Source organism: Curcuma longa, chromosome 17 (genome assembly GCF_044706935.1).
Source record: "Curcuma longa cultivar G26 ecotype Majalengka, Jawa Barat chromosome 17, ITB_CL_G26_1.1, whole genome shotgun sequence".
NCBI lineage: Eukaryota > Viridiplantae > Streptophyta > Magnoliopsida > Zingiberales > Zingiberaceae > Curcuma > Curcuma longa.
This window is the reverse complement of record NC_133877.1, coordinates 3,892,237-3,915,042: the sequence shown is the minus strand read 5'-3', so window position 1 is coordinate 3,915,042 and position 22,806 is coordinate 3,892,237. Positions and strand designations below refer to the sequence as shown.

The window sequence follows — 22,806 nt, the reverse complement described above, 5'->3', positions numbered from 1 at the left end:
TAGGCATTTAGGTTCGCAATCTCCGTGCGACAAACAGCGCCGCCGCGATGCTGCTGTTCGTCCTCCGCCGCCACAGCCTCCCGGCACAATTCCGACTAAGAAACCTCTTCTCTTCCTCCTCCGACTCAGCTGCCTCCGCAGTTCCTCCGCTGAAGCCGTTTTCCGTTGTCGAGTACCTTGTAGATTCCTGTGGTTTATCTGCCGCCGAGGCATCCAAGGCCTCCCTTTCCTTATCAGGTCTCAAATCTAGTGAGAAACCCGACTACTTCCTCAACTTCTTGAAGTCCCAGGGCTTCACCGACTCCCACATCAAGAGGATTATCAATATCAACCCCAGAAGCGTCTCCATTAAGGTGGAGCCAAAGTTCCGATCTTGGCTTGACGCGGGCTTCTCGCAGTCCGACCTAGTCGAGATAATTACATCATATCCATATATCCTCAACCTTACCATGCGTTCTGTCGTCCCCAAGTTGGAGTTCTGGGATCGTCTGTTTGGATCGAGGGAGCTTCTTGTTAAGCGTTTAAAGCAAAAATGGTTTTTCAACTACAGTGTCGAGAAAAGAATCCTTCCCAACCTCAAGTTTTTTATGGACGTGTGCGGTATCTCTGAAGAGAAGGCGTCTCAAGCAACGAGAAACCGCCCTGAGTTCCTTGCCCAGAAACCAGATTCAATCCAGACTTTGGTCCGTAGAGCCGACGAGCTGGGCGTCCCCCGACAATCTCCAATGTACCCGCGCTTGCTTATTGCTCTTTACGGTATCAACAAAGAAAAATTCGAGGCGAAACACAAATTGTTTACGAGCCTTGGTTGGTCGGAGTCGGACTTCTTCACTGCAGTCAGGAAGACGCCAACCTTGTTAACTATTTCTCAACCTCACATACGGAGGAAGATAGAATTTTTCGTCAAGGAAGTTGGCTGTTCTCCTTCCTTCATCACTCAACATCCAGGAATTCTGCTATTTAGTTTGGATAAAAGGGTGATTCCTAGGTTTCAGGTGTTGGAGTTGTTGAAGTCCGAAAATTTATGGACTGCAAAAGCGAGTCTGCTCTCTTATATAATCCTATCTGACAAAAAGTTCATGGAGAAGTTTGTGCTTCCATATAAAGAGAAGGTCCCTAAGCTAGTTGACATTTATTGCTGGCCGTCAAGGGAGGTGTCCGTCTAACTTTGAGTTCTAGCATCCCTATAGAAGAGATTTTTAGAATATGTATTCAGGTGCGAGACTCTTCCTTAGCTAACAGATAAATCAATAATAAAGTCTGCGCTGATCTGTTTGTGCTTTCAATTGATCTTGTTTTCCTAACATTTTCTGGATACTATCTGGATCAAAATTCAGTTTATTTAACTAGTGATTGTTTCTATTAAACACCCTGTCATAGCTATTATAAATATTTAACTGGTCAATAACCTTTCATCATAATAAATGAATGATGAGTTTGTTTAAAGAATGTCTTACCATGGATCATAATTATGCATCTCATTATGTAGAAGTTATTCAGGTGTTGATGGGTATGTTTTCTTAGGTATATCACCAAATGAACCCTTCCATTTGTTTGCCATTTGAATGTTTGCTTTGAAGGCTCTACATTGGTATCAACAACATATTGTCTTCACATTCAAAATTTTGTGTCTATTAAACAGTTGCAGTCTATGTAGTCATTAGAAAGTACCTATTTAGCAATCAACTTCCTCTAGGATTGAAAGGTACGCTAATTGTGACAGATTGGATGTGATAGAAGCATATTTTATGGTGTAAACATTCTTTTGGTGCCAAAACTATAATCTGTTACTCCTTTAAGTACGTAACCACACTGTGAAGTTCCAAAAGTCTCTGTTCTGTTAACAAGCTCTAAGATGTACAGTAGAATATGAAACAAAGATGATCATTTGCATTCTTAGTTAATTCAGATCCATTAATTAGTTTTTACAGTTACCTTTGACAATAAACTTAGTTTCTATCTTATGTTTCTCTTTTGCTTTTCTTATCTGCAATTATTTATCACAAAGTTAGCAGATGACAATTTTGCTACACTGCATAGGAGCATTTCTGCATTTGTAAAATTGTATCATTAGGACAGAATTGTGAAATCCTATAACCTAATTGGTGCATTTGCTTTCAAATGATATTGATCCAACTGATGAGAGTTTAAATAGATTAACTCAAAGCATGAATTGCGGAGAGAATGTTTAGAAATAAAAAATTTTAAGTTGAGCAGATCTAATATTGAATATATGATATAATTCTCAAATTTACGATTACAGAAATAGTTTGGATGGATGAACATGAAATTCAATAAGACATTAATGAAAATTTGAAGAAAGAGTGAATGAGATGAAAAGAAGCATTGTAAGTCATACATTATCTTTTTGTAGTTCTTTGGTTTGAAGTTTTTTTAAAAAAAAAATGGTATAACTTGCCATAATATATTAGAATGTTAAACAATTATGAGATAACACATACAAAGAGTTGATGTAGGAGAGAGGAGAATTCTAAAATGGACGCTCAGAGTTAATATAGAAGATAAAATAAAAAATTACTACTATCATGGAGCAATTAGGACAGAAAATATGGTATGAAGATGTTCAAAGGCAATTTATAAATCTCTATAGTTAGATATGTTGAATTGAATATAGATAAGTTGAATTGATTTGAGTTGTAGGTGTAAGAATAACACATACAAAAATTTGATGTTGCAATATGAAAATGCTAAGACGGATGCACAAAGATACTAGAAAAGATAAAATTAAACAAAACAATACTGCTATCATTGAGGAAATAATAGAGAAAATTTGTTAAGACAATATGAACACCTTCAAAGACACTAAAAATGTTTCTAAGTTGTAGGTGGATGCCCACTATTTAGTGTCTAGGAAGTCAACATTAAAATTATCGATCTAGTGATGAGGATATTAAATTAATAATGATTTATATTAACTTCTATATACAACAACCTTAGTCTATCAAGATATTTTTTGCAATCACTAAAATAATCAGATTATAATTTATAAATAAACATTAAATAATAAACACACAATACCAATGAACTATTTTATATTTTACATTTCAATTAAGAAAGTAAATATTAGTACAAAACATAACATTTACTAATTCATAGTCATACATTTAAATTGCAAGAAAATATATAGTAAATTTATAATTAGTGTTATATTCCAATATCAAAATTAGAAAAGTTAACAAATGTCAAATGAACAAACAACTTATTTTTAAAAAAAAACTTAGACTTGTTTAGGTCTCTGCTTGGGCCCTTTTTAAAAGGGCCACCTAGCTACTAGGTGGAACAACTATTGTTGAAACCTCCTAGAATGCCTTTTTGAACAATATAATTCATAAAATTAAATACATTCAATTTATAATAGTTAGAAAACATTACATGCAGAAGGAGGTCAAATAATGTGTATTATTAGAGGTATTTCTACATCAACTTCAATGGAGATGAAATTCTGGTAGCCAAATGCAAATGCTTAAATAGTTTAGACAAGCACAGTCTTAGGATTTGATTTGGTGAATTTTGTTAACTTTCATTATGATTTTTCTGTTGATAGCTGAAGAAGAATTGAACTTTGATGAATTTCTGAATAGCTTAGACAAACACAATTTATGGATTTGATTTGGTGCATTTTTTATTAACCTTCAATCTTATCTTTTTTTTTTTATGACAGTTCAAAAAAAAAAAACTTTGATGTTACACTTTGGCACATTTTACTATCTCGGGTCACACTTGGACAACTTACCCTGCTCAAACTTAAGCATTTTACAATTCACACCATTCACACATTGGACAACTCAAAAACACTGAAAATCTGAATTTTTAATTGGCACATCAATAACTTTAGGTAAGCTTGTTAAGAATTTAAGTTTTGCTATATTCAGTTGCCATTGATCATTGTCTCTTAAAGTTGTAGTATTGCTATTCTAATGGTTCATCAAAGAAGTAATGACTAATCCTAGAATTATATCCACAGAAAGAGAGCAAAGAATGGTATGAGAGTTTCAAGAGTAACTTTGTGATGGGGTATTTGAGGCAGCACCGAACTCACAAACATGAAGATGAAAAGGGTATGGTAGTCTAATGTTTTAGAATTGAGTGTGTTTTATGAGAAGAATTTTCTCCATTTCAAGCCATCATACTTGATTGGAGTAGCAGATCTTGTCTCCAAGGCATAATTGAATTGGTTACGATGGAGCAGACTTGCAAATGATGCTAGAAATGGACAAAGGTTTGAATGTGCTAGTTACGAATAGCTGCTACTTCATCATGTCAATTGTAATTTTTTGATTTACTTTTTCACAGATGGTCGTGTGGTCGACCGTATGAGATCGTTGGATGGCGGTTTTATTCCATCTTTTATAAAAGAGTAGCAGTTCTTTATGACTTTGCTGCCCTCCATCCCAAATCAAGCCATTTCTATCATAATTTTGATCAAAATGCAGATTGAATTATTCTGCTTGACTTAATGCAGATCAAAATGCGAGGTTTATCATCCTAAGAGAAGTTGACCGATCCATTTCTATGCATATTATCAATTGTGCACCCACTCTACCCACGAATACAATCAATTCTCTAGGAAGATCCATCAAGTAGTGGACCAGCGTCAACAATACTAGAGATTCTTATCTCCCTCTTAGTTGCGGCATTTGCCTACCAAGTAGACTCGTTGTGATGAGTTGGAAAATTGAGTTAGGGTTGAGCCAACACCTCATCGAAGAAGAGTAAGAGTAATAGTAAAACGTGTCAACTTCACAACGACATAATAATTTTCTCAACATAATGCAGCTCATAAAGACATTTCTAATGTAAAATTTTTGAAGAGGTTTGTGGAGTAAAAAAATTGAAACAAAGAGTTTGAACTATATGGGCATGGGATGTTTAGTTTAAGAGCCGTAGGCCGAAATTTTGTAAATTTTTTTTTTTCGCGGAGAAATTAGTCATATACGTGTGAGATTAGTAATGAGATTAAAGATGTTTAAGGAGATTTTTTTTATTGTAAAAAGAACAGTAAATTTTTATGTATTTAATATGGTATATTGAAAACTAAAAAAAAAAAAACTTATTTAGAGCCATAACGATGCCCTAGGTAATTAGGTTTCGCCTCTCCGTGCGACAAACAGCGCCGCCGCGATGCGGCCGTTCGTCATCCGCCTCCATTGCCTTAGCATCCCGGCACACTTCCGACCCAGTAACCTATTATCTTGCTCCTCCTCCGCAGCCTCCGCAGTTCCTCCGCTGAAGCCGTTTTCCGTTGTCGAGTACCTTGTAGATTCCTGTGGTTTATCTGCCGCCGAGGCATCCAAGGCCTCCCTTTCCTTATCAGGTCTCAAATCTAGTGAGAAACCCGACTACTTCCTCAACTTCTTGAAGTCCCAGGGCTTCACCGACTCCCACATCAAGAGGATTATCAATATCAGCCCCAGAAGCGTCTGCATTAAGGTGGAGCCAAAGTTCCGATCTTTGCTCGACGCTGGCTTCTCGCAGGCCGACCTAGTCGAGATAATTACATCATATCCATATATCCTCAACCTTACCATGCGTTCTGTCGTCCCCAAGTTGGAGTTCTGGGATCGTCTGTTTGGATCGAGGGAGCTTCTTGTTAAGCGTTTAAAGCAAAAATGGTTTTTCAGCTACAGTGTCGAGAAAAGAATCCTTCCCAACCTCAAGTTTTTTATGGACGTGTGCGGTATCTCTGAAGAGAAGGCGTCTCAAGTAATGAGAAACCGCCCTGAGTTCCTTGCCCAGAAACCAGATTCACTCCAGACTTTGGTCCGTAGAGCCGACGAGCTGGGCGTCCCCCGACAATCTCCAATGTACCCGCGCTTGCTTATTGCTCTTTACGGTATCAACAAAGAAAAATTCGAGGCCAAACACAAATTGTTTACGAGCCTTGGTTGGTCGGAGTCGGACTTCTTCACTGCAGTCAGGAGGACGCCAAGCTTGTTAAATATTTCTCAACCTCACATACGGAGGAAGATAGAATTTTTCGTCAAGGAAGTTGGCTGTTCTCCTTCCTTCATCACTCAACATCCAGGAATTCTGCTATTTAGTTTGGATAAAAGGGTGATTCCTAGGTTTCAGGTGTTGGAGTTGTTGAAGTCTGAAAATTTATGGACTGCAAAAGTGAGTCTGCTCACTTATATAATCCCATCTGACAAAAAGTTCATGGAGAAGTTTGTGCTTCCATATAAAGAGAAGGTCCCTAAGCTAGTTGACATTTATCGCTGGCCGTCAAGGGAGGTGTCCGTCTAACTTTGAGTTCTAGCATCCCTATATAAGAGATTTTTAGAATATGTATTCAGGTGCGAGACTCTTCCTTAGCTAACAGATAAATCAATAATAAATTCTGCACTGATCTGTTTGTGCTTTCAATTGATCTTGTTTTCCTAACATTTTCTGGATACTATCTGGATCAAAATTCAGTTTATTTAACTAGTGATTGTTTCTATTAAACACCCTGTCATAGCTATTATAAATATTTAACTGGTCAATAACCTTTCATCATAATAAATGAATGATGAGTTTGTTTAAAGAATGTCTTACCATGGATCATAATTATGCATCTCATTATGTAGAAGTTATTCAGGTGTTGATGGGTATGTTTTCTTAGGTATATCACCAAATGAACCCTTCCATTTGTTTGCCATTTGAATGTTTGCTTTGAAGGCTCTACATTGGTATCAACAACATATTGTCTTCACATTCAAAATTTTGTGTCTATTAAACAGTTGCAGTCTATGTAGTCATTAGAAAGTACCTATTTAGCAATCAACTTCCTCTAGGATTGAAAGGTACGCTAATTGTGACAGATTGGATGTGATAGAAGCATATTTTATGGTATAAACATTCTTTTGGTGCCAAAACTATAATCTGTTACTCCTTTAAGTACGTAACCACACTGTGAAGTTCCAAAAGTCTCTGTTCTGTTAACAAGCTCTAAGATGTACAGTAGAATATGAAACAAAGATGATCATTTGCATTCTTAGTTAATTCAGATCCATTAATTAGTTTTTACAGTTACCTTTGACAATAAACTTAGTTTCTATCTTATGTTTCTCTTTTGCTTTTCTTATCTGCAATTATTTATCACAAAGTTAGCAGATGACAATTTTGCTACACTGCATAGGAGCATTTCTGCATTTGTAAAATTGTATCATTAGGACAGAATTGTGAAATCCTATAACCTAATTGGTGCATTTGCTTTCAAATGATATTGATCCAACTGATGAGAGTTTAAATAGATTAACTCAAAGCATGAATTGCGGAGAGAATGTTTAGAAATAAAAAATTTTAAGTTGAGCAGATCTAATATTGAATATATGATATAATTCTCAATAATTTACGATTACAGAAATAGTTTGGATGGATGAACATGAAATTCAATAAGATAGAGACATTAATGAAAATTTGAAGAAAGAGTGAATGAGATGAAAAGAAGCATTGTAAGTCATACATTATCTTTGTGTAGTTCTTTGGTTTGAAGTTTTTTAAAACAAAATGGTATAACTTGCCATAATATATTAGAATGTTAAACAATTAGGAGATAACACATACAAAGAGTTGATGTAGGAGAGAGGAGAATTCTAAAATGGACACTCAGAGTTAATATAGAACATAAAATAAAAAATTACTACTATCATGGAGCAATTAGGACAGAAAATATGGTATGAAGATGTTCAAAGGCAATTTATAAATCTCTATAGTTAGATATGTTGAATTGAATATAGATAAGTTGAATTGATTTGAATTGAAGGTGTAAGAATAACACATACAAAAATTTGATGTTGCAATATGAAAATGCTAAGACGGATGCACAAAGATACTAGAAAAGATAAAATTAAACAAAACAATACTGCTATCATTGAGGACATAATAGAGAAAATTTTTTAAGACAATATGAACACCTTCAAAGATGACTAAAAATGTTTCTAAGTTGTAGGTGGATGCCCTACTACCTAGTGTCTAGGAAGTTGACATTAAAATTATCGATCTAGTGATGAGGATATTAAATTAATAATGATTTATATTAACTTCTATATATAACAACTGAATCCTTAGTCTATCAAGATATTTTTTGCAATCACTAAAATAATCAGATTATAATTTATAAATAAACACTAAATTATAAACACATAATACTGATGAGCTATTTTATATTTCACATTTCAATTAAGAAATTAAATATTACAGCAAAGCGTAAAATTTAATGATTCATAATCCTTAATTTAAATTGCAAGAAAATATATAGTAAATTTGTAATTAGTGTTATATTGCAATATCAAAATTAGAAAAGTTAACTAATGTCAAATGAACAAACAACTTATTAAAAAAAATTCTTAGACTTGTTTAGGTCTCTACTTGGGCCCCTTTTTAAAAGGGCCACCTAGCCACTAGGTGGAAGGATTATTGTTGAAACCTCCTAGGATGCCTTTTTGAACAATACAATTCATAAAATTAGGTACATTTAATTTATAATAGTTAGAAAACATTACATGTAGAAGGAGGTCAAAGAATGTGTATTACTAGAGATTTATTTCTACATCAACTTCAATGGAGATGAAATTCAGGTAGCAAAATGTAAATGCTTAAATAGTTTAGACAAACACATTTGATTTGGTGAATTTTGGTTAACTTTCATTATGGTTTTTCTGTTGATAGCTGAAGAAGAATTGAACTTTGATGATTCCTAACTAACTTAGACAAACACAATTTATGGATTTGATTTGGTGTATTTTGATTAACCTTCAATCTTATCTTTTTTTTATGACAGTTCAAAAAAAAAAGAACTTTGATGTTACACATTGACACTTTCAACTATCTCGGGTCACACTTGGACAACTAACCCTGCTCAAACTTAAGCATTGTACAATTCACACACCATTCACACATTGGACAACTCAAAAACACTGAAAATCTGAATTCTTAATTGGCAATATTCAGTTGCCATTGATCATTGTCTCTTAAAGTTGTAGTATTGCTATTCTAATGGTTCATCAAAGAAGTAATGACTAATCCTAGAATTATATCGACAGAAAGAGAGCAAAGAATGGTATGAGAGTTTCAAGAGTAACTTTGTGATGGGGTATTTGAGGCAGCACCGAACTCACAAACATGAAGATGAAAAGTGTATGGTAGTCTAATGTTTTGGAATTTAGTGTGTTTGAGAAGAATTTTCTCCATTTTAAGCCATCATACATGATTTGAACAGTATCTTTGCGGCTTTGCTGCCTTGCATCGCAATTCAAGCCGTTTCTACCGTAATTTTGATCAGAGTGCAGATTGAATCATCCTGTCTACTTGGAGGGAGGATTGCAGGATGCTACGATTCAGAATGTGGTATTTGCTACCATTTATTCAACACTTGGTTTCCACTGTGCTAGTTACAATTTGAATATCTGCATCACAATTTCCATCTTTCAACACAGTTTGTTGTGTTCGTCATGAAATATATATACTCTAAAAGCCTTGATATCATTTGCAAAATCATGAGCATATCTCATTGCGTTTACCTTATTCAGCCTTCTTGGTTCCTTTAGTGATATCTCTTCCTATGTTTCAATTTTACGAAGGTTTATGGTTTTATTTTGAAGAAAAAATTGCTTTGAAATTTTAATTAAATTACTTGGAAAAAATTTGCTGGCCTAAGTTATTTTCGAAAGAGATTCTTAGGTAAAAATAAAAAAGGCGTCATAAAATTTATAAATCACATTTCTTTTAGGTAAAAAAAAAATCAAAAAGTGTGTTTTCAATGATTTTATTTTAAAATTATTTTTTAATCTAGTTGTAGTAATTATTAATATTTGTAGAAGTGATTTATCTCAAGTGTTAAGCATTGAAATATGTATTATCTGAGGTTCCGAGTTAAAATTCTTTTAGCAATATATGTCTGTTGCTGAGGTGTTATTTTAACAGGATTGATCACCATAAAAAATTTGCAGGTGAATTTTATAAGCTACTTAGCTATTACTTTTTTTTTAGAATGTGTTCTTTTAGACCATCTTCAATCGATATTCCTTTACACAAATTTTATGTGAAAGGGATACTAATTATTCTCCAAGGAACACTTTTAATTTTGCACTAAAATGATGTAAGTGAATTGTACTGTATTATTTTGGTGCACTGTTTATTTGCACTAAAATGGTGCAAGTACTCATTTGAAGTCCTTTGAATAAATTAATTTAATTTATAAATTTTATATTTTATAAATTTATATAAATTATTAACTTAAATAAGTAATATTTAAAATATTTTTATTAAAATTAAAAAGGAAAATACTAATATTTATTTTATTGTAATTAAAAAATATAATATTATAAAAATTAATTATTATATATCATAAAATATTAATTTTAATAATAATTATGATCATAATAAAAATATTTAATAAATTAATAGATATGTTGAAATTAATATGTATATTAAATAATAAATTATAAAATAAAAAATAAAATATTTTAAAAAATATTTCTTTTAGATAGAAAATGACGTGTATTGATTGGAGTTAAAAAAAATTGATATTGAAATGACACTGAATTAGTATTGAAAAGGATGGTCTTAGGTTTTAGGGTCTACTATTTCCAACTGTCCCTAAATTTTTAAGGCAGGTAGGTTCGCGATTCTCCGTGCGACAAACAGCGCCGCAGCGATGTTGCCGTTCGTCCGCCGCCGCCACAGCCTACTCGCACACTTCCGAACCAGCAACCTCTTCTCTTCCTCCTCCGACTCCGCTGCTTCCGCAGTTCCTCCTCTGAAACCGTTTTCCGTTGTCGAGTACCTTGTAGATTCCTGGGGTTTATCTGCCGCCGAGGCATCCAAGGCCTCCCTTTCCTTATCAGGTCTCAAATCTAGTGAGAAACCCGACTACTTCCTCAACTTCTTGAAGTCCCAGGGCTTCACCGGCTCCCACATCAAGAGGATTATCAATATCAACCCCAGAAGCATCTACATTAATGTGGAGCCAAAGTTCCGATCTTTGCTCGACGCGGGCTTCTCGCAGTCCGACCTAGTCGAGATAATTACATCATCTCCATCTATCCTCAACCTTACCATGCGTTCTGTCGTCCCCAAGTTGGAATTCTGGGATCGTCTGTTTGGATCGAGGGAGCTTCTTGTTAAGCGTTTAAAGCAAAAATGGTTTTTCAGCTACAGTGTCGAGAAAAGAATCCTTCCCAACCTCAAGTTTTTTATGGACGTGTGCGGTATCTCTGAAGAGAAGGCGTCTCAAGCAACGAGAAACCGCCCTGAGTTCCTTGCCCAGAAACCAGATTCAATCCAGGCTTTGGTCCGTAGAGCCGACGAGCTGGGCGTCCCCCGACAATCTCCAATGTACCCGCGCTTGCTTATTGCTCTTTACGGTATCAACAAAGAAAAATTCGAGGCGAAACACAAATTGTTTACGAGCCTTGGTTGGTCGGAGTCGGACTTCTTCACTGCAGTCAGGAAGACGCCAACCTTGTTAACTATTTCTCAACCTCACATACGGAGGAAGATAGAATTTTTCGTCAAGGAAGTTGGCTGTTCTCCTTCCTTCATCTCGCAACATCCAGTAATTCTGCTATATAGTTTGGATAAAAGGGTGATTCCTAGGTTTCAGGTGTTGGAGTTGTTGAAGTCCGAAAATTTATGGACTGCAAAAGGGAGTCTGTTCTCTTATATAATCCCATCTGACAAAAAGTTCATGGAGAAGTTTGTGCTTCCATATAAAGAGAAGGTCCCTAAGCTAGTTGACATTTATCGCTGGCCGTCAAGGGAGGTGCCCGTCTAACTTTGAGTTCTAGCATCCCTATAGAAGAGATTTTTAGAATATGTATTCAGGTGCGAGACTCTTCCTTAGCTAACAGATAAATCAACAATAAATTCTGCGCTGATCTGTTTGTGGTTTCAATTGATCTTGTTTTCCTAACATTTTCTGGATACTATCTGGATCAAAATTCAGTTTATATAACTAGTGATTGTTTCTATTAAACACCCTGTCATAGCTATTATAAATATTTAACTGGTCAATAACCTTTCATCATAATAAATGAATGATGAGTTTGTTTAAAGAATGTCTTACCATGGATCATAATTATGCATCTCATTATGTAGAAGTTATTCAGGTGTTGATGGGTATGTGTTCTTGGGTATATCACCAAATGAACCCTTCCATTTGTTTGCCATTTGAAAAGGTCCCTATTCTAAACATAAATTAGACTCTCATTTACAATAGTGTGTTTTTCTTGGTTAGCAATTTGCATCATGAGTATCGTTGCTTACATATACCGATTAGGCGGATTTAGATTTCCTGCCAATGTTATTTTTGATGAGTCTTTCTTCCCTTTTTTAGTAGCTTCCTCAACCTCTCATCCAGAGAGACAGGTGACACTATTTGATACCACCCAAATTACAACAAGCATGCAACATTTGTGTCCTCTACCGAGGAATGAGGTGATGGTATTTTTGGTCTAGCTCCATCTTCGACAATTTCTGAGGCATCTCCTTTTGGTTCTTCTAACACATCATTCAATCATGAGAAGAATGTGCTTTCTTCCTCGGATATGCCACATATCGCATTTTCGCATTCCCAACCTAGCCCCTCATCTTCTCTAATAAGTGATCTGATGAAGATGATCCTTGGTGCACACTTCCCTTAAGTGATATTTATGCCTGATGCCCACTTGTGATCATCTGATACCCCCTTCCATGTGTTCTAGTGGTCTCTTTAAGTTTCCGGGGCAATGGTGCAACGGTAGGACATCCGGGTTGTAACTCAGGGACCCACGGTTCGATCCCCAGCTACGGCGTATTTGCAGGAATTTTTCTCCAAATGGGGAACGCAATCAAAAGATGCTGGGCATCTGGATTGGCCGCCGTATGTGCTTCCCGATTTACCTTGGTGGTCGGTGGGAAACTTCCGTGGGACCGGACCGGCCACCCCCAGAGATGTGGCTAATGGGATTATCATTTTTTTTAGTGGTCTCTTTAAAATCTATCAAACCAATATGTTTTACATAGGCTGTTAAGGATTCAAATTGACGAACTGTGTTGGCTACAAAATATGATCCTTTCCTTCGCAATGGAATTTAGATCTTAGTTCCTTACACTGCCTCCATGAACGTTGTGCGTTCTAAATGGTTCTTCTGTCTCAAGTATCGTGCGGATGACTCTCTTGAATGGTATAATGCTCGTCTTGTTGCAAAAGGATTCAATCAATAGCCACATATTGACTTTAATGATATATTCAGTCTAACTATTAAAATTACAACAGTCAAATTATTATTATCTATAATTGTTAGCTCCAATTGGCCAATACGTCAATTAGATGTTTCCAATGCCTTTCTTCTTGGTCATCTTGAGTTGACCATATTTATGGAGCAACCGGTTGGGTTTATTCATCCACAACTTTCAATACATGCTTGTATTTGAAGAACTTCTTATATGATTTTCGACAAGTTCCTCATGCATAGTTTCATCGCCTCTCTACTTGGCTACAGACTCAAGGGTTCTTTGGCTTAAAGATTGACTCCTCTTTATTTTATTTTATAAGTGCAATGATAACTCTATGCTTTTTCTCTGTATTTATGTAGATGATATTCTTCTAATCGACAATGATCAAGAAGACATCACTTCTCTACTTCGTCTTCTTAATCATGAATTTTCTACCCGAATCTTTCTTGGTATTGACCTTTTCTCAAATTCTAATGGTCGTCTCCTTTCACAAAACAAGAAACCACACACTAAAATCAACTAGAACTAGCTAACTAATCCTAAAATGCGAGCAATTTGCTTAACCTAAGCTAGCTAACTCCTGATACTCGAGCAAGAAACTGGCACAGAACAGTGCTGCAGAAATGGGTTTGGAATTTCAGTAACACCAACGAAGAGATTAAAACCAATCTAGGAAGATCTAAAACTAGGCAAAATCAAAACACAACTAAAGCATTGAGCTACTAACCAATTCAACAAGGTAACAGCAACATTCGGAAATCAGAAACTAATCTATCGAAATCTGAAATTTCAGAAACAGGAAAAAAAATGCAGAAACTGTAAACTAAGCATCCATTCATCCCTTTTCCATCGATTTTTCTCAACTTGGTTGTCAATCAAGCCGTTGAATCCACAATTGTGGCTTCAATGATCCTTTGGAAGCTTCAACTCGGTCTTTAGGTGGTTTGCTCGCGTGCCCGAACCATGAACAGCCGAAGAAAAACCCTTTCCGGCCAAAACAGCGGACTGTGCGAGCAAGAATGGAGCTGCAAACCGGAAATCCCTCCTCCTCCTTGCACCGATGATCTTGCTGAAGCCTTGAATGTATCCCGAAATCTTCAGAGAACCCCTCTTCGATTGGAAGCTTCGGATTTCTCAGCAACTCACAGGAAATCGAAGAAACAGGGGTGGCAACGCCGCTAGGCCAAGAAGATATGTTCGATTTTTCCTAGATGGGCTGAGTTTGATGCCTCTCGGCTCAGCCAGGCCCCCTCAGCCGGCGTTCGCCTTCCAGCCGCCTATTTGTGCCCAACTGACTGGTTTAGGACTCCTCAGGGATAGAAGGTTGCAACGGTTGCAAGAATCGAAATTTCAGGATGGGAGCTGGCCGTGAGTTACGCTGCGCGGCAGAGGAGTCGCGGCAAGAAGACGATGAACAGTGGCGCAGCCCACTGTTCATCAGGTAAGTTCGGCTTTTATATAGGGTTGATTAATCAGTGAATCTCAGCCCTTGATTTCTGATTCAACGGTCAGAATTTGATCTGAGGTTTAGAGCAGCTTAGGGTTTCCAAAAAAATCAGGAATTTTGATCGGGCTCGATCCGAGTCGTGTCCTCCATGTTGGCATGATCGATTTGGCAATTTTGACTTGAGTTGACCACGGTTAGCTCGAGTCGGGTCCGATTTAGCCCTAAAATCAATTAAAATCCAATTAATGCCAAAAAATCACCATTAAATCATAAAAATTATATCAAACATCAAATTATGCAATATGGGACAAATATGGTCAAATCGATTCAATAAATGATCATTTTCATGTAAAAGCCCAAGAATAAATCGATTTAAAATTAATAAAATCCCAATTCATCAGCCGTTGCCTTCGCCTTCGCCTTCACCCGGCCCTGCGCACCCTTCGCCCGGCTAGCCGGCCCTGCGCCTTCACGGCTTCGCAGCTTTGCCCGACCCTGTGCACCCTTCGCCGGTTCGCCCGACGACCCCGACCCTGCGCCAGTGCGCCTTCGCCTTCGGCCGAGTGCCGACCCTACGCCTTCGCCTTCAGCAGGCCTTGCGCGCCCTTCGCCTTCAGCCGACCCTGCGCGCCCTTCGCCTTCGCGCCCTAACCCTTCGGCCTTCTCGTCTTTGCTGGTGAGCAATGATTTTTTTATTAAATGATCTTTATTATTTTATCAAATGACTTATATTATTATGATTTATTTCATCATTAAATTACTGGCATCTTTTGATGATTAAACAATCAGACTAATTACTTCATTTAATTTGATCAATGACGAGATAATTCTGATTGAAAAATGGAATGAAAATATAGTTTTCATGTTCATGAACGAATTGAATTAAGAAATAAATATATATTGATAGAATATGTAAATAAAATATTATAAATTGATCTTTCTTCTGCCCCTTAAATAATTTTTTAGGGTGAAAATTAATGTATCTGATTAATGATTAATGTATGTGTTTCTTTAGGGTGAAAAGTTTTTAAAAAGTTGGAAGTCTTGAGGGCTTATTTTTTAAGACATGGAAGCTAAAGAAAGTACACAAAATTAAGGCCCCTTCGCTAGACCTCGTCGACTCGTCGCGGTTGAAGAAGAGCAGGACCGAAGAAAAGTGGTAAGCACCGAGCACTCCCTTTGTGAATCTGTTCCTTTTTGCTACGCATAAATTAGATTGTATTATTATTTAATTCTAAAACATTTTTATTTCCATAAAATAGTAGGAAATTATATTTTTATTATTATTATTTGAATATAAATTAAATATGGCTAAAAAATATGATTCTGGATATATAAAACGCATGAAAAAAAGAAAAATAGAAGAATTTAATGAATCTAAAAAATACGCACTTGATAAATTTGTTATTAATAATAAAAATCAAAACTCAGAAAATAATATAATTGAAAATTTAAATGAAATAATAAATCCAGAATTAAAAACAGCACTTGAAGTATTAAATTTTATAAAAAAATTAAATTCTTTTCTTAATGCATGGATAGCTTATAGAATATTACTGACCATACGTGTTAGTGTAGCTTCAGCAGAAAGAAGTTTTTCAAAATTAAAATTAATAAAGTCTTATTTACGTTCAACTATGTCTCAAGAAAAATTAAATAATTTAGCAATGTTATCAATTGAAAAAAATTTATTATTAAAATTTGAATATGAAAATTTAATTAATAATTTTACTTCTCAAAACGCAAGAAAATTTAATTTTATATAAAAAATTTATTTTTAAAATTAATATTTTAAATTATTTTAAAAAAAAATTAAACTCACCATTGTCGGTCTCAACCCCGAATAAAAAAGGGTGAGAGAAAATTTTTTAAAATAATAATAATTATTTTAGGACAGAAAATATTACGGTATGAAGATGTTCAAATGCAATTTATAAATCTTTATAGGTTTATTTAGAGATATGTTGAATTGAATATAGATAAGTTGAATTGATTTGAGTTGAAGGTGTAAGGATAACACATACAAAAATTTGATGTTGCAATATGAAAATGCTAAGATGTATGCACAAAGATACTAGACAAGATAAAATTAAACAAAACAATACTGCTATCATTGAGGAAATAATAGAGAAAATTTTTTAAGACAATATGAACACCTTCAAAGATGACTAAAAATGTTTCTAAGTTGTAGGTGGATGTCCCACTATTTAGTGTCTAGGAAGTCAACATTAAAATTATCCATCTAGTGATGAGGATATTAAATTAATAATGATTTATATTAACTTCTATATACAACAACCTTAGTCTATCAAGATATTTTTTGCAATCACTAAAATAATCAGATTATAATTTATAAATAAACATTAAATAATAAACACACAATACCGATGAACTATTTTATATTTTATATTTCAATTAAGAAAGTAAATATTACTACAAAACATAAAATTTACTAATTCATAGTCATAAATTTAAATTGCAAGAAAATATATAGTAAATTTATATTTAGTGTTATATTGCAATATCAAAATTAGAAAAGTTAACAAATGTCAAATGAACAAACAACTTATTTTAAAAAAAAACTTAGACTTGTTTAGGTCTCTGCTTGGGCCCTTTTTAAAAGGGCCACCTAGCTACTGGTGGAACGACTATTGTTGAAACCTCCTAGAATGCCTTTATGAACAATATAATTCATAAAATTAAATACATTCAATTTATAATAGTTAGAAAACATTACATGCAGAAGGAGGTCAAAGAATGTGTATTACTAGAGATTTATTTCTACATCAACTTCAATGGAGATGAAATTCTGGTAGCCAAATGCAAATGCTTAAATAGTTTAGACAAGCACAGTCTTAGGATTTGATTTGGTGAATTTTGATTAACTTTCATTATGATTTTTCTGTTGATAGCTGAAGAAGAATTGAACTTTGATGAATTTCTGAATAGCTTAGACAAACACAATTTATGGATTTGATTAGGTGCATTTTGATTAACCTTCAATCTTATCTTTTTTTTATGACAGTTCCTAAAAAAAAGGAACTTTGATGTTACCCTTTGGCACATTCTACTATCTCGGGTCACACTTGGACAACTTACCCTGCTCAAACTTAAGCATTTTACAATTCCCACCATTCACACATTGGACAACTCAAAAACACTGAAAATCTGAATTCTTAATTGGCACATCAATAACTTTAGGTAAGCTTGTTAAGAATTCAAGTTTTGCTATATTCAGTTGCCATTGATCATTGTCTCTTAAAGTTGTAGTATTGCTATTCTAATGGTCCATCAAAGAAGTAATGACTAATCCTAGAATTATATCCACAGAAAGCGAGCAAAGAATGGCATGAGAGTTTTAAGAGTAACTTTGTGATGGGGTATTTGAGGCAGCACCGAACTCACAAACATGAAGATGAAAAGGGTATGGTAGTCTAATGTTTTAGAATTTTGTGTGTTTAGGAGAAGAATTTTCTCCATTTCAAGCCATCATACATGATTTGAGTAGCAGATCTTTGGCTTTGCCCCCTGCATCCCAAATCAAGCCATTTTTACCATAATTTTGATCAAAATGCAGATTGAATCATCCTGTTTGACTTGGAAGGAGGATTGCATGATGCTACGATCCAGAATGTGTCATTTGCTAACATTTATTCAACACTTTGTCTCCGATGTGCTAGTTACCATTTGAATAGCTACATCGCAATTTCCATCTTTCAGCACAGTTTATTGTGTTCGTCATGAATTATATATACTCTGAAAGCCTTGATATCATTTGCAAAATCATGAGCATATCTCATTGCGTTTACCTTATTCAGCGGTTCCTTTTGTGATTTCTCTTCCCATGTTTCAATTTTACGAAGGTTTATTGTTTTATTTTGAAGAAAAAAATTGCTTTGAAATTTTAATTAAATTACTTTGAAAAAATATGCTGGCCTAAGTTACTTTTGAAAGAAAACTTTCTTGGGTAAAAACTCAAAAGTGCATTTTAAAAATTTTCAAATCATCAAAAGGATATTTTTTTATAAAAAAAAATTCAAAAAGACGCTCCTATTCAATATTTTTATATCAAAATTATTTGTTGATCTAGTGTTATTATAGTAATTATCGATAATTATTAAAATGTATAGAAATTATTGAATAGTTATTATTATGTATAAAAGTTATCTCAATAATTGTCATAATATATTGTAAAGTGAGTTTAGAGTTTAGGTTTTTATTGTGCAGAAGTTATTCAATAATTTATAATATATTTAGAATGAATTTAAAATTATGATTTAGGATGTTTGAACCTTATTATATCAAATATTATTTATAATTTAATTAAAATTATTTAAATTTTATTAAAATTATTTTAAATTGATTGTATAAGTAAATGTTATACATGATAATTGTAACTACTCATTATTTTTATAAGGTATAAATTTTAAATTTATTCTAAATAAGTTATAGTAGTTATTCAGTAGTTTTTATATATTGTAGTAGTTATTTGATATTTTTTTATATGCTATAGCAGCTATTTGATAATAGCGCTAAATCAAAAAGTATATATATTTTTTAAAACGATGCTCATTTGATATTTTTGAACCTTCTTTTCTGCGTCCACAGGAATAATACTTAGATAATTTTAAAAATATATTACAATATTTTTAGTATTTTTAACTTATAATGTTAAAATATTTTAAAGATTTTTTTGGATTATAAAATACGTATTTAAGACGTAGATAAAGGCAATTTGAATATTAAAAGAGATACTAAGCGTTGTAATTATTCTGAAAATGAGTTTAATCAACACGTGTCGGTCGTGAAAGACCCTTCACGCGATGGGCTGTGTATGGACCTTCACAGCGACACAAAAATTTGTTCTGTGTAACAGTCCATGAAGTATTAGGGATTTAGGTTCGCAATTTGCCGTGCGACAAACAGCGCCGCCGCGATGCTGCTGTTCGTCCTCCGCCGCCACAGCCTCCCGGCACAATTCCGACTAAGAAACCTCTTCTCTTCCTCCTCCGACTCAGCTGCCTCCGCAGTTCCTCCGCTGAAGCCGTTTTCCGTTGTCGAGTACCTTGTAGATTCCTGTGGTTTATCTGCCGCCGAGGCATCCAAGGTCTCCCGTTCCTTATCTGGTCTCAAATCTAGTGAGAAACCCGACTACTTCCTCAACTTCTTGAAGTCCCAGGGCTTCACCGACTCCCACATCAAGAGGATTATCAATATCAACCCTAAAAGCGTCTGCATTAAGGTGGAGCCAAAGTTCCGATCTTTGCTCGACGCGGGCTTCTCGCAGTCCGACCTAGTCGAGATAATTACATCATATCCATATATCCTCGAGTTAACATGCGTTCTGTCGTCCCCAAGTTGGAGTTCTGGGATCGTCTGTTTGGATCGAGGGAGCTTCTTGTTAAGCGTTTAAAGCAAAAATGGTTTTTCAACTACAGTGTCGAGAAAAGAATCCTTCCCAACCTCAAGTTTTTTATGGACGTGTGCGGTATCTCTGAAGAGAAGGCGTCTCAAGCATTGAAAAACCGCCCTGAGTTCCTTGTCCAGAAACCAGATTCACTCCAGACTTTGGTCCGTAGAGCCGACGAGCTGGGCGTCCCCCGACAATCTCCAATGTACCCGCGCTTGCTTATTGTTCTTTACGGTATCAACAAAGAAAAATTCGAGGCCAAACACAAATTGTTTGCGAGCCTTGGTTGGTCGGAGTCGGACTTCTTCACTGCAGTCAGGAAGACGCCAACCTTGTTAAATATTTCTCAACCTCACTTACGGAGGAAGATGGAATTTTTCATCAAGGAAGTTGGCTGTTCTCCTTCCTTCATCACTCAACATCCAGGAATTCTGCTATTTAGTTTGGATAAAAGGTTGATTCCTAGGTTTCAGGTGTTGGAGTTGTTGAAGTCTGAAAATTTATGGACTGCAAAAGCGAGTCTGCTCCCTTATATAGGCCTATCTGACATAAAGTTCATGGAGAAGTTTGTGCTTCCATATAAAGAGAAGGTCCCTAAGCTAGTTGACATTTATCGCTGGCCGTCAAGGGAGGTGTCCGTCTAATTTTGAGTTCTAGAATCCCTATAGAAGAGATTTTTAGAATATGTATTCAGGTGCGAGACTCTTCCTTAGCTAAATTTGTGCTTTCAATTGATCTTGTTTTCCTAAAATTTCTGGATACTCTCTGCGTCAAAATTCAGTTTATTTAACTAGTGATTGTTTCTATTAAACACCCTATCATAGCTATTATAAATATTTAACTGGTCAATAACCTATCATCATAATAAATGAATGACGAGTTTGTTTAAAGAAAGTCTTACCATGAATCATAATTATGCATCTCATTATGTAGAAGTTATTCAGGTGTTGATGGGTATGTTTTCCTAGGTATAGCACCAAATTTGAAGAAAGAGTGACTGAAATGAAAAGAAACATTGTAAGTCATATATTATCTTTTGTGTGGCTCTTTGGTCTGATGCTTTTTTTCTCCTTTTTAAAAATATGGTACAAAGATACTAGAATACATAAAATTCAATAAAACAATATTGCTATCATCAAGGAAATAATAGAGAAAATATATTAAGATGGTATGAACACCTTTGAAGACGATTAAAGATGTTTCTAAGTTGTAGGCAGTCTACCTTTGGTCCATAGAGCCGACGAGCTGGGGGTGCCCTGACAATCTCCAATGTTCCCGTTGTTGCTTCCCGTATTCCACATATCAGCAAAGAAACCTTTGAAGCCAAACATAAATTATTGTTGGGCCTTGGCTTGTTGGAGTCAAACTTCGCTGCAACCGGAAGAGGCCAACCTTGTTAAATATTTCTCAACCTCACATGCGGAGAAAGATGGAATTTTTCATCAAGGAAGTTGCCTATCAGCCTTCTTTCATTGTTCAACAGCCATTGTTACTTCTGTTTAGCTTGTAGAAGAGGGTGATTCCAAGATTTCAGGTGATGGAGTTGTTGAAGTCGAAAAATTATGGACCAAACAAACGTGTCTACTCTCTTGTTTATGCTTATCTGATAAAAAATTCAGGGACAGGTTCGTGCTCCCATATAAAAAAAAAGCTCCCTGAGCTACTTGACATTTGTGATTCGCCATCAAGGGTGTTGTGCCTCTAATTTTGAGTTCCAGAATCATTATGGAAGAGATTTTTTGGAAGGTTTATTCAGGTGCCAGACTCTTCTTTATCTAACCGATAAATCAAGCTCTTTGGGCTTTCAATTGATGTTGTTGCATGACATTTTCTGGATACTATCTCCATCCAAATTGTGTTTGTCTGTGTATGATTGTTTTTATCAAACATGCAGTAAATAGCTATTATATTTAGTTCACTGGTCAATAGCCTCTCAATCATAATTCATGAACAACGAGTTTGTTTGTGGCTTGTCTAAAGCAAGTCTTAAAACGGATCATAATTATGTGCCTCTTTTGTAAAGTTATTCATATGTAGCACCATAAGGAGCTCTTCCATTTGTTTATCATTTGGAACTTTTATTTGAAGGTTCTACTTTGGCATTTACCACATATTTAGGTATCCAAATGCTAATTCCCACAATCTTAGGTCGTCAAGAATTGGCACATCAATAACCACAGGTTGTCGAGAATTCAAGATTTGCAATATTCAGTTGCTATTAGTCATAGTTGATTGAAGTTGTAGTATTGCTATTCTAATCGTTCATCAAAGAAGTCATGATTAATCCTAGTATTATGTCGACAGTAAGAGAGCAAAGAATGCAAGAGAGTTTCAAGAGAACTTTGTGATGGTAAGTATTTAGGGCAACAGCGAGCTCACAAACACGGAGATGAAAATGGTAATGTTTTGTAGTGATTATTTAGGAGAAGAATTTTCTCCATTTTAACCCATTATACATGATTTGAGTAGCTGATTTTAAGCCATTATACATGATTTGAGTAGCTGATCTTTATGCTTCTAGGACATAGCTGAGTTGATTATGATGGAGTAGACTTGCAGAAGAAGATAAGAATTTGAATCTCGACGAAATCGAAATAATACCCTCCCTCATCGTGACCAACTATAATTTTTCGATTTACTTCCTCATAGATGATCGTAGGATCGACCTTGTGGAGCCCTTGGGATGATAGATTTCATCTTTTGCATAAGAGTAGCTGATCTTTGTGACTTC

The 22,806-nt window shown here is 35.1% G+C and overlaps 3 protein-coding genes and 1 pseudogene across 5 annotated transcripts; all 4 read left to right on the top strand.

The window, feature by feature from the left end:
* The first annotated feature begins 30 nt into the window (after positions 1-30).
* Positions 31-4,213, top strand: LOC141811930 (transcription termination factor MTERF15, mitochondrial-like). Of its 2 annotated transcripts, none has more exons than XM_074700014.1 (2): positions 31-1,216; positions 3,986-4,213. In XM_074700014.1, exon 1 carries the CDS (start codon positions 48-50, stop codon positions 1,164-1,166), a length of 1,119 nt encoding a protein of 372 aa, XP_074556115.1. In that variant the 5' UTR covers positions 31-47; the 3' UTR covers positions 1,167-1,216; positions 3,986-4,213. The 2 variants fall into 2 exon arrangements, with proteins under 2 accessions (XP_074556115.1, XP_074556116.1); XM_074700015.1 differs by lacking the exon at positions 3,986-4,213 and adding an exon at positions 3,683-3,696.
* An 880-nt stretch (positions 4,214-5,093) lies between these two features.
* LOC141811811 (transcription termination factor MTERF15, mitochondrial-like) lies at positions 5,094-6,365 on the top strand. Its single transcript, XM_074699867.1, has one exon. The coding sequence runs from the start codon at positions 5,143-5,145 to the stop codon at positions 6,262-6,264; it is 1,122 nt and encodes a 373-aa protein (XP_074555968.1). The 5' UTR covers positions 5,094-5,142; the 3' UTR covers positions 6,265-6,365.
* Positions 6,366-10,609: 4,244 nt separating this feature from the next.
* LOC141811929 (transcription termination factor MTERF15, mitochondrial-like) lies at positions 10,610-18,473 on the top strand. 2 transcript variants are annotated; one of them, XM_074700013.1, is made up of 4 exons: positions 10,610-11,826; positions 17,691-17,866; positions 17,996-18,089; positions 18,243-18,473. In XM_074700013.1, exon 1 carries the CDS (start codon positions 10,658-10,660, stop codon positions 11,774-11,776), a length of 1,119 nt encoding a protein of 372 aa, XP_074556114.1. In that variant the 5' UTR covers positions 10,610-10,657; the 3' UTR covers positions 11,777-11,826; positions 17,691-17,866; positions 17,996-18,089; positions 18,243-18,473. The 2 variants fall into 2 exon arrangements, with proteins under 2 accessions (XP_074556114.1, XP_074556113.1); XM_074700012.1 differs by lacking the exon at positions 17,691-17,866.
* A 1,111-nt stretch (positions 18,474-19,584) lies between these two features.
* Positions 19,585-20,865, top strand: LOC141811755 (transcription termination factor MTERF15, mitochondrial-like; annotated as a pseudogene).
* The last annotated feature ends 1,941 nt before the right edge of the window (positions 20,866-22,806 follow it).

Coding starts and splice junctions, on each gene's coding strand:
- LOC141811930 (XM_074700014.1), top strand. CDS start 48: ATGCTGCTGTTCGTCCTCCGCCGCCACAGCCTCCCGGCACAATTCCGA.
- LOC141811929 (XM_074700012.1), top strand. CDS start 10,658: ATGTTGCCGTTCGTCCGCCGCCGCCACAGCCTACTCGCACACTTCCGA.
- LOC141811811 (XM_074699867.1), top strand. CDS start 5,143: ATGCGGCCGTTCGTCATCCGCCTCCATTGCCTTAGCATCCCGGCACAC.